The sequence below is a fragment of the Balaenoptera acutorostrata genome, chromosome 14, assembly GCF_949987535.1.
Source record: "Balaenoptera acutorostrata chromosome 14, mBalAcu1.1, whole genome shotgun sequence".
NCBI classification, from domain to species: Eukaryota; Metazoa; Chordata; class Mammalia; order Artiodactyla; family Balaenopteridae; genus Balaenoptera; species Balaenoptera acutorostrata.
In genome coordinates, this window is record NC_080077.1 from 51,222,908 (window position 1) to 51,234,774 (window position 11,867).

Consider the following 11,867-nt stretch of genomic DNA (forward strand, 5'->3'; position numbering starts at 1 on the left):
CAGCTCAATACATTCTCTAGTTGGCTTGCGGGCTATGTTAATTTATAATCCTCTCTGCCATGGAACTTAGAACTAGTTAGTGCCTAGAGACTTAGCTGGAGAGCACTGAGGGAGGACTAACCAGTCCTTCCTGGTGACTGCCAGCCAGCAAGCCCAGCTCAGCCACCTCAGAGTCGGTTTCCTGACTTTGGAATTTGCAGACAGCCTTTAGTCCTCTTCTCAGTTTGCTAGTGACACTCATTACCTTAGAGGGTTGGACTAACAAATTCTCCATCATTTCTGCTCGGAGGCCTGATGGGTGCTGATGAAATGATTCTCTCCCAGATACCATAGGGCTCTCTCACCAACTCCCCATCTTCCCTTCCACATCCAACCTCCTCACAGAATTTTACTACAAAAGCAAGCTTAGAACACAGTGTTTTCCGTATTTGCTTAATCTCTTACTAAAATACTATTAACTGTGCCAGGACCTTTTTTTTTTTTAATTTTATAACATTTAAATGTACTTCTTAAAAACTTGATTTAGAAGACACTTTGTCTTACTGCCACTGACCTTTCAGTACAAAAATTTTACACTATCTGTTTGCTATAAAACTACAACATTAAGATCAGGGTTGGGTAATTCTTCTCTTGCTGGCCATTCTGTTATAAGGAATGTCCATTAGTCTACTACTAATTGCTTTACATACTTGATCTACAATCTTTAAGATAACTCTAAGGGTTAAATATCATTATTTTACTATTTTTACTGAAAACTGAGGCTCAGAGAGGTCAGACCAGGTTTCAAATCTAAGTCTGTGTGCCTCTGAAGCCTATACTCTTTCCACTGTTTCATGCTAGAATGGTAGCACCAATTAAGTAATACAATGTTCAAGGTATTATGTGTATTATCTCTCAAAGTCCGCTAAAACCTAGCTCTATGATGCTAAGTGTATGAATCAGAGCTGTGTCTGTATGTTTGCAGCCCTCCTTCTGGCTCTTGGGCTGACTGAGGTTAAAAATATAGAGATAAAGGGAGTTCCCTGATGGCCTAGTGGTTAGGATTCCGGGCTTTCACTGCTGGGGCCCGGGTTCAATCCCCGGTCGGGGAACTGAGATCCCTCAAGCCACGCAGCCAAAAAAAATAGACAAAGAGGGCAAGGTGACAAGATAAATCAAGTTACATAGGAACAGTACGGGGCTAATCCTAAAGATAGAGTGCTTCTGGAAGACAGAAAGGAAGGTCTGAGAGAAAAGACACCTGGAATTTTTATTTTCATGTTTCTCCTTATTAGTGTTGTCATTGATGGATACCCTGTATCTAAATATCAAGTGAGTCTCTTGGAAGCTAGGTCAGTCATCCCCATGGTCATCTTTGAGTTGGATGTGCCTTCCAAAGAGATTTTCAAAAGATTGCTCCTGGAAAAAGAAAAGGAACCAAGGTAATGTGTGTGATGAAAACAATGATAAAGGAATAAACTTTAATCAACCAGAAAAAGCAGGTTTTTAACAGCTTTTTCCATTCCTTCTGTTTCTCTATTAGTTTGCCTTATCCATTGCATAACAGCTCACAAATTATAGCTGTCAAGAACTCAAAGTACCGCAAAAATATTGATGAGATTAGGCAATATTATCAACAACAACATCAGAACTGGTATGTGATTGATGGCTTTCACAGCAAATGGTGGGTATGGAATGAAGTCATTAAGAAGGTTAAAATGGTGTATAAACACATGCAGATATACCTGGGAAGAATAAAAGCAGGTAAGAAAATGTGTAACTCTGAAAACACAGTAAGATGTGAATTTGAAGTCTATGCATGCCTAACTCATGTTACCATAATTCATTCAGTTTGAACATTTGTTCCCATGACCTTAATCAGTATTTTAAATACATAGTATTTTCCAATTATGTGGGCATGTATATTCGTTCTAATAAATGACTGCCTCTACTCAAGCTATCAGCTTAGCTCTCCAGCTAAGTCTCTAGGCACTAACTAGCTCTAAGTTCAGTGGCAGGGAGGATTATAAATTAACATAGCTCGCAAGCCAACTAGAGAATGTATGGGGCAGCTATCATTTATTCAATGTCCATGTAAACCTATCACCTAAAAGAAATACGTGGTCTCTCACTAGAAGAGTTTATGGTGTTTGGAAAGCCATGTAAGAAGCTAGTTTCAAGCATGGTAGTTATATGAGGGCAGGGGTCTGTGGAGTGACACTTGGCAAAATTTTGTTTAGGAATCTAGAATTAGTTATTTTTACTGTTTACTATGAAATTATAGTAGTATTTAAATGTTGATTCTATTAAAAAATTAATTTTAACATAGAATGTTTTTAATCTGTATTTGGAATGCATGAAAGAAAATGTTTGATTATATATTCCTAGAAGTTTCTTGATTTTTCTCCAAAAATACACAAAATAGAAGGAAAGATATCTATATCTCATATCTCTAAAAAGAGTTATGATGCCAAAGAATTTGTCTGGAGGGGTTTCACAGACATCTGTTTAATGACTTTGTTTAACTTTGGCAAATACGGAGAAGGTATAAGGAGGTATGAGGGAGCAACAGGACACAGAGGATCTTGTACGAGGAAAAATGCAGTGAGGAGTCTGATAATGATGGCATCATTGAATCTTGATTTGCTTCATTATTTGGGCATCACCAGCATCTCTGGTTCCTGTTTGTCTGCAGACTGGGAATTTGTTTTCACCCGAGGATTACAAGGGATGAAGATAAGAGTGCAAGGGAAGAGAGAATTGAGTTTTAGAAACCTACTCCCAATAAGTTTTGGATAGCATCACACTAGTAAAACATTCCACAGCAGGCTTTGAAAGCAAAACTTATGCCTCATTCATCTTTCTGTTACCCTGCTTCACCTTTACTGCCTCACATTGGGTTGCCTGAAAACAGACTCATGGTGAAAGGTTGTGTGCAGGAAGTAATCTCAGGAGTCGAGTTGCCAGATTAAGCCAATAAAACTACAGGACGCCCAGTTAAATTTAAATTTCAGATAAATGACAAATAATTTTTTAGTCTAATTATTTCCCAAATGTTGTATGGGACATATTTATACTAAAAACTGTTTGTTGTTTATCTAAAATTCAAACTTAAGTGGGCATCCTGTATTTTAATGTCAACTCTAATTAGGAGATACACCTGTGGGGAAGTTAGGCTAGTAGAACTGAGCAGAGGGAGAAACTAACCTGCAGTATGGTGGAAACACAAGCCTCCCTGGATGCTAGAGGGAAGCACTGGAGCTACAATGGACCTTCAAAATTTCCCAAATTGAGGGGAGAGGCCAGGCTTTATATCCTCCCATTGGCTTGTCATTGACCAAAGGTCACTCCGGGAGGGTGTACAACCTGTAACAGAGGGGCAATTCCCAGTGCGGCTGTGATCCATTAGCACAGGTATTTCCAGCAGCTGGGGGATGGGTGCATCACCCCGGAAGAGAGGGATCCGGATGGGGCACCACAGTATCCACTACATTATTCCAGATATACTTGCCTCTGCCTTGAATAGTTTAATCTAATTGAAGCTGCCCTCTTGCTTTCCTGCTTCAGCATCTACCTGATAATCTATCCCTGATTGTTTGAATTTAGTTTTGATTTTTTTATATATTCTCCACTTGCTTTGTATGTTATTCAAATAACCCTCCCCCTGTCAAGGGGCCAGTTTATTCTCACTAATGAGATGGAGCAAGGTCAGGGCTAGAAAACTAAAGAGATTCCTCCTCATTCTGCCACATTCCAGAAAAGGATATATAGACATTGCCAGATGTCATCAAGACTATCCCAAGAATCAGAGAAAGAGATACTTGAGTGTCTTTTAGGACTTAAAGTGATTTGAGTCTAAATTACCCTGTCACTAAACCTGTCAGGATTGGTGAGGTCAGCACATCTGAGCTAAAGAGCAACATACAAGTGTAAAACTATATAGTACCATATGGTATAATATTATAGCACTATATAATACTATATACTTTAACAACACTATTATTATACCATAGTACTGTGCGTTATAATACTTTAGAATAATATTACACCAATGTAGTATTATAGTAGTGTAATATTCTTTTTAGGAAAGGACGGATGGGGCTTCTTAGCCTTTTCATCTGTATCATAAACAGTGGATGGAATAGTGGATTAGTTTGTCTATTGCTTCGTAACGAATTATTCCGAAACTTAGCAGCTTAAAACAACACACACACACAGAGTCACTCACGGTTTCTGTGGGTCAGGAGTCCAGGCACAGCTTAACTGGGTCCTCTGCTTCAGGGTCTCTCACAAGGCTACAGTCAAGGTGTTGGCCAGGATTGAGATCTCACCTGAGGGCCCTACTGGGAAAGAATCCACTATCATACCCATTCATATATTGTTGACAAGATTTCGTTCCTTGAAGGTTGTTGGACTGAGGGCCTCAGTTTCTTGCCAGCTGTTTGGCCGGGGGCCACCTTCAGTTCCTTGCCATATGGACCTTTCCAACATGGCAGCTTGCTATACCAGGTGAACAAGATAAAGCGAGAAAGAATGCCAACAGGACAGAAATCATAGTCTCATGTACCTGTTTTAGTTTCCCAAGGCTTCTGTAGCAAATTACCCCACACTGGGTGACTTAAACAACAGAAATGTATTCTCTCACAGTTCTGGAGGCCAGAGGCCCCAAATCAAGGCATTGGCAGGGCTGCCCTCACTCTGAAGGCTCAAGGGGAGTATCTGTTCCATTTCTTTCTCTTAGCTTCCAGTGTTGCCAGCAATCCTCTGCAATCTTTGGCCTATAGACACATCACTCCAATCCTAAGGGTTACTTTTATGTTTACACTGTCACATAACAAACTAATCCATGATTTATGCTTCATAATTTTAGTGTAAGACCTTCCTTGGTATAATAAAAAAAAAAAACTTCTCACTGGTGAAAAGGACCATTAACAAAATATATTGGGATCAAAATTTACTCATTATAATTAAGATGTATACAAAAGAAATTTTATTTTCTGTAACATCTCATATTGTTTTGGAGTCCCCATTCTAGTGGAATACTAGGGAGAAAACTCTTAAACTTGTCCATTGAATGAACTTGGACTTTTTTTTTAAAATAGAGTTGTTAGGGTAAACCTAGTCACTTTTGGGAAAATGTTTCTTCCCCTCTCTTGGGTGCCGTCAGGGCACAGGGAGAGGTTTGTGTCAGTAACATCATGTCAACAAACTATTTTCACTTCCTGAAACCTATCCCATAGAAAAAATTTAAATATGTAGCAAATTGATGTGTGTAAGTGGCTATGTATATATGCATGTACATATATGTGTGTGTGTATATACATATATATTGTTTATAACATATATATAGTTTATAATAGCTAAGAATTAAAAACAACCAAAACATTTATCAACAGATAATTGGTTGAGTAAACTAAATGTACATTTATACAATGGAAAACTGTGCATAAATTAAAAGGAATTAGGTAAATCATATAAACTGATATGGAAAGGTGTCAAAGGCCGTAACTAACTGATAAAAGCAAGTTGCAGAATAATGTTTACAGTATAGTGGCACAAGCATCTTATATGCAAAAAATATATACATGTGTATATGCAAATGTATTAAAAAATCTGAAAACAATACAAACTCAACAGTGATTACCTCTCAGAAGGGATGTTGGACTGAGAGGATGGAGGTGTGAAGAGAAATTTTTACTTTTTACTCTGTGGAATTTTACAATGTGTACTCATTTGTATAGTGCTAGCATAATTGAAATTATTTTCATTTTGAAAACGATTGTGTTTTCTCTGAAAAAAAAATAATAATAGTTAATCTGTTAATAATAGGAAAAGCCGCCTGCATTGACAAGTTATGTATCTCACCTGAAGAACTGATTTCTCGCCTGGGCGAATTTGGACAGTTCTGCCCTGTCAGCCTGGCAGAATCACATGAATTAGTTGATTGCTCTTTAACTGATTCCTTGGAATTTGCAGCAGAGTTCAGAGGGCACTATTATAAAATGAGTTCTCAGGAGAAATTGAATGTAAGTTTGTTCCTAACTCCAAATATTTACCAGGGAAAGAAAATACCTGTCTCAGAATTCACCAAACAGGAAGGGGTGGGCACAGCTGGGAACACCCAGGAATTGGGGACCAGGAGCCCCAATTTTGGAAACTGTGACCCTGGATTCAACGAGGCAACTCAGGGTCCAGTTCTAAGACTGCATCCCAAGACATATTTTGGCACAAAGCAGAAGTTCAGGGTCAGTGATGGACCCTCCACCTGGGTCAGCTTAACAGGTAGGGAGACCCAAGGGTGAGCCCGCCCGTGAAGGGGATACTGAGCATCTGGGTGGGGATTCCGTTCAAAGGGTGCAGAAGGGAAGTCAGAGTCGGTAGAAATGAAGCAAGACCGACGTCTGTCTCCTGTGCTTTCAACTTTTTTCTATCACTTTAATTTCCTGTGTACCATATATTGCTATTTAATGCAACAGAATACAGACTTGTTCTAATATTATAATGACCATAATTTGGTGATATAAAAAGGTTGTAGCTGAAAACTAATCAGGTGCCTCTGAACATTTTATTTTCCTCTGAAGAATTTGAATTTTTTTATCACTTTATGAAAAAGACATTTATTTCTTCCTGCTTATTTAAATGATAATCACAGAATTTTAAACTGGAAATGACATTAGAGGTCATGTACCTGGTCTGCTCCCTTCATTTTAGAGTGATAACTGAAGCTGGAGAAGCTAACTCACCTGCCAAAGGGCACCCGCCTAGTTAGTTATACTGTAGGACAGGAAGACTATGCACTCCAGTGCCTGGGACATAGTAAGAGCTCAACAAATGTTTTTTGTATAAGTAGATGAGTGAGTGAGTGAGTGAGTGAAAGTAGGAGAGACCTTAGATGAAATCACTTGCAAGTATTACTATAAGGCACTTGCAGTCAGGGAAGGAGCTATAGTAGTGCAGAAAGCAGCTCTCAGATGGTTTGAAGGACGAACATTGCTACTGAAAATGGGGACAGTAGCAAGAGAGCCTCAGTGGATTCTCATTGGCATAGTATTCCTGTCTCAAGCGGTCACGTTGCTGTAATCTTTTCTTATAGAGATTTTTGGAGAACCCCGAATTATACGTGCCTCCATTAGCACCTCATCCTCTCCCGTCTGCCGACATGGTGCCCAAAAGGCTGACACTGTCGGAGCTGAAGAGCCGGTTCCCTAAGTGTGCCGAGCTCCAGGGCTACTGTCCAGTGACCTATCAGGATGGCAAACAAAGGCAAGTCCTTGCCCTCGTGCAAGTACAGGATGACAGCTCTACTCGGAATAAGTGGTCCATATTAAGTCTTAACATTTTGATCAAAAGGTCACTGTTGCTTAACTGGAAAATGTTCTATTTCTTCCTTGAGTGGCAAAGATAGAAAAATAAACTATTTTGACACTTTATTTATACAGTACTGCATATTAATTATACAATACATAGTTGTTTTTGTTTGTTCCTTTGTCTTTCAGATACGAAGCCCTAGTACCTGGTAGCATTCACTATGCTTTAGAATATCGTGATCGTATATATACCTGTGAGAGTAGAGAAAAACTTGAGAAATTTTTGAGGTGAGACCATTCACTAAGTCACAAACATTTACTGAATATCTATGTTAACTGCATCATGCTGGGATAGATACACATGTGAGTGCACACACACACACATATGTGCATATATACATACACACAGCTGAAGGGGCAGCAGTTACTTACTTACTGCCACACATTTCTGTTTTTCACAAGAAGCTGGAAACCATATTTCTTCTTACATTTATCTGATTTTTAAACTTTTGTGACTGATTCCGTTTTTTAAAAATCACAATGTGGATCAAATCACATTTGCAGATAGAATTTGTGCAGTAGTTTGTGACCTCTAGTGAAGATCACTGTTTGAAGAAATTTAACAGTAAAAAGAGAAAAGACATTAATTGCTGGAAGGGATATAGGACTGAAGGAGTGAAGGAGTGAAAAAAGGATTTTCTTTTTTCTTCAATGGGAAAGGTACGAGCATGTTAAAATGCAGGTGCCTGGGAAGGATCCAATAAAGAAGGAAATGCCGAAGGTGGGAGAGAGAGAGAAAGTGCTATTTAAGATTTCTGGAGAGAGGGTGGAACAGGGATGCAAAGAACGGGTGGAGACTGACCTTAGCTGGGAGGTAAGCTCCAGCGTGGAGAAAGGAGCCTGTGTGTGGCTCTACTTGTGGTGAGCAGTTGAGGAAGTTTGGTTCTGATGCTTCTCCTTGGATAGCCTGGCCCCCATGTAGGGGTTACTGGGAGGGTTAGAAGTGTGAGGGCAATAAAGGAAGCTTTATATAGTTGCTGTGAAAAATCAGAACACTGAGGAGAGCTGAGCAGGGCTAGGGACCCAGGCAAAGCTGGCCGTCATGAATTTCTAGGAGCCCCAGTCTTCCCACTTGTATCATTTTCTCCACGGGAGAAAAACAGGCAGTGAACGTTATCTTTCAGCTGTCTCTTGTGTGTCCACCTTCGTGTGTACACACAGCAAGCACATTTGTGAGCACCCGTCTAATGGATTTTGTGTTCTTAGGTCGCCACTGAAATACTGGGATCAGAAGCTTCCTTACAAACTTCCCCCGTTAAAGGAACCGATGTATCTCACTAGTCTGCCTTTGCCTGGATATCTGGAACAGGTTCACTTACATGAGTTTCTATGCATAGATATTAGAAGACTACAGCAATCTCTTCTTTAACAATAATTTTTGTTTTGGTAACAATGAAATTCAAGGCAGAGTTTCCTGATTTTAAGCTGCAAATCCACTTTTAACCTATTTTGGTTTTGAGTGGTTATGAAAATAAAATGTGAGAGAAGCCCCCGTTTCCATAGCTAATTCTCAAATACCTGCACTACAGTGAAAAAAGAGTAAGATGTAAGAAAATTATTTACATCTGACTTATAGTTTGTTTATTTTGAATTTCAGTGTCTGTAAAACTTTTTCTTAATTTGAAATGTGTAAATTCAATCTCTAAGAGGTTTTTTTCCCCTGCTCAAAAGAGTTGAGTTGAGGTGTCACCACAACTGAACCACCAAACACATATTTTGCTCAAAATCTGGATGAAGCTATCTACTCAATCACATCTTATTTCTCTAAATATACCTCTTTCTGAATATAGTCAAATTTATCAGTAGCCAACCACTATTTTAAAGGCTTTTAAAAAAAAATTCTATAAAACAGTTGCCTAGGGCACAATTTCATACCTTTCTTACAAATTCCTAATCACTTTGCTTTTTCTCAGCTCCCCTAGATGGTTAGCCTTCAATCTAGTTTAATTTCAAAAGGCAAGATGACACTCACCCGGAAAAGGGTATTCTCTTCTTTTCCTGCTTGGGGCTCCAGAATCTGGACTGCAGTGATAACTGTGGTCTCTGGAATTCCTGGTCAGGTGGCCCAGGGTCCTGAGAGTGGGAGGCAAGTTGGCCAGTTCTGAGCCATGGAAGCAGAGATGGGCTAAGACAACTCAAAGCCCAGGGTCCCCTCCTTTCTTTTTTAACTTTTTGTTATGCAAAATGCCAAACATATAAAAATAGAACTGTGTAATGAAACCCACGTATCCATCACCTAGCTGGCGCTAAGCCAATTTGTAGTTTTTATTTTTCCTAATCAAATGTATTTTGTGTTTCTGTCCTGCTGGCTAAGAGCTCATTTAACTATCTTTGTAAGCTCCATCCTCAACCCCAGGAGGCTATTTGAGGCAAAGAATAACCTATTTATCTATTTGCCACAAGAAAATAAAACAAACTCAAATATACACATAATCTGTTCCCTACCTGCAGGGTATCGCAACTGCTCTAATTAAAGCCATGAATGCAGCAGGATGCTTAAAGCCCAAATTCCCCTTCTTAAGTGTACAGAGATCTGCACTACTCTATATAGCATTTCATCTAAAAGGTATGTCTTTTTTTTTTTTTTGCTAGAAATGATATGCTACTCAGAACTAGTTTAATATTAATTGTAGTATAATGTGATAAATAGGATTGTTGAGTTGGGTTGGTCACTTGCATGGGGTGTGTGTGGTGTTGGTAGCAAATATTTTAGCAAAAATATCAAAACTGAGTTTCTAGTTTTTAAAGCAGGGGCTACGAGTAACCTAATCAGCACTCAATAATCCATTCCATATAGGAAGGTGAATAGAGACAATTATGATCTAAAATAGAATAATCCCCACATCTTATTTGGGATTTGGATATCTTCCTGGCCATAGCTGTGCAACTCAATCACACACAAAGTTCTCCTTCTCTTTAATATAGTGATTCACTAACCTAACAGAAAACATTCACAGTCCTATGAAATTTTCTACAGCCTTTAATCCCAAAGGTTCTGAGTACACAAGAAAAAAATATAAGAAGAAGATGGAGCAGTTTATGGAGAGATGTGAACTCATTACATACCTGGGTGCCAAGATGACCAGAAAATACAAGGAACCTCAGTTTAGAGCCATTGACTTCGATCATAAATTACAGACCTTTCTCTCTCTTAAAAATATAGACCCAGTCAATGGATAGAATGCTTGGGTAACTGCACCCAGAATCTTAAGAGTTACCTGAAAGGGATAAAAAGCAAATAGATTGAAAATCTGGCCCTCCCTGATGTACTTTTCCCTCCTGAGTGATACACCACGGCTGCCAGACTTCAAATGAATTCAGAGCTCTGCCAGCCAGGAAGGAGTGCTCTTCTGTAAGCCTAAGTTCTCATATAATTGTAAAGTTTATTGCTCTTTGCCTGAACTTTGAGGTTTTAACGAAAGTTATTCCATTTAGAATTCCATTTAGAATATTTAGGTAACTTATTTTACTTAATGAATCTATTGTTCATTTTCCTTTTTAATATTTTCAGCAGAAAGGTCAGTCTCTGTTAAATGTAAAGTCATTTATGCAGTAAATGTTAGAAAGCTTCAAGAAACAAAATTAACATGGATATAAATAAAATAGAAATATTGGTTACACTTTTAACATAGGGAGTTGTTGGTAAACTTCATGAACCTAAAGATACTTTATCATTTTCCCAACAAAATAAATGGATTTTGAGGTAACTAAATGGCTGCTGCTTTTCTTTTTCTCAAGTATCCAAGGAAACATGCTTTATACATTATTCTGTAGTTAGAAATCGCCTGGATATTTGAGAGAGATGAAATCTGGAGTCTTTTTATATGACATTATCAAGAAGTATATGCTAGAGGAAAATGACTAAATTGAATTTGAATGAGATTTTAAAAATAAGATTATCAGTTTTTCAGCAGGAGTATAAGAAATCTAGCACGTGAAATAGCAAGATTGTCTCTTTAAAAAAATGAAAAGTACAACCATTATTTAACCTTGGGTAAATCTCAGTTTCGATGAGCCTTTGTTTCTTAAACTCTAAAATGAATGATTTAGCTCTTTTTTTCCAGCTTTATTGAGGTGTAATTGACAAATAAAATTATACATATTTAAACTTTACCACGTGATGATTTTGATATAGGTATACATTGTGAAATATTTACCACAATCAGGTTAATTAACGCATCCATCACCTCACATCGTTACTTTGTGTGTCTGTGTAGTAAGAATGCTTAAGAATCACTGTTAGCAAATTTCAAGTATCATGACAATATTACTAACTACAGTTACCATGCTCTACATTAGATTCTCAGAATTTATTCATCTTATACCTGAAAGTTTGTACCCTTTGATCAATATTTCCTATTTCTCCGCTCCCCCCAACCCCTAGCAACCACTCTTCCACTCTCTGCTTCTATGAGTCTGACCTTTTTTTTTTTTTAGATTCCACATATAAATGATACCATACAGTATTTGTCTTTCTCTGTCTGGCTTATTTCATTTAGCATAATGCTCTTCAGATTCATT

General features: G+C 38.2%; 1 protein-coding gene across 1 annotated transcript in view; it reads left to right on the forward strand.

Annotated features, from left to right (window-relative positions):
• The window catches only part of AK9 (adenylate kinase 9), a 123,221-nt gene extending 111,762 nt beyond the window's left edge, over positions 1-11,459 (forward strand). Inside the window, exons 33-40 of the mRNA XM_057527853.1 lie at positions 1,275-1,421; positions 1,523-1,743; positions 5,809-6,005; positions 7,073-7,242; positions 7,476-7,574; positions 8,553-8,655; positions 9,798-9,912; positions 10,324-11,459. Coding sequence (XP_057383836.1) covers positions 1,275-1,421; positions 1,523-1,743; positions 5,809-6,005; positions 7,073-7,242; positions 7,476-7,574; positions 8,553-8,655; positions 9,798-9,912; positions 10,324-10,526 — 1,255 coding nt within the window. The 3' untranslated portion in view covers positions 10,527-11,459. The remainder of the gene's footprint in view (positions 1-1,274; positions 1,422-1,522; positions 1,744-5,808; positions 6,006-7,072; positions 7,243-7,475; positions 7,575-8,552; positions 8,656-9,797; positions 9,913-10,323) is intronic.
• Positions 11,460-11,867: the final 408 nt, after the last annotated feature.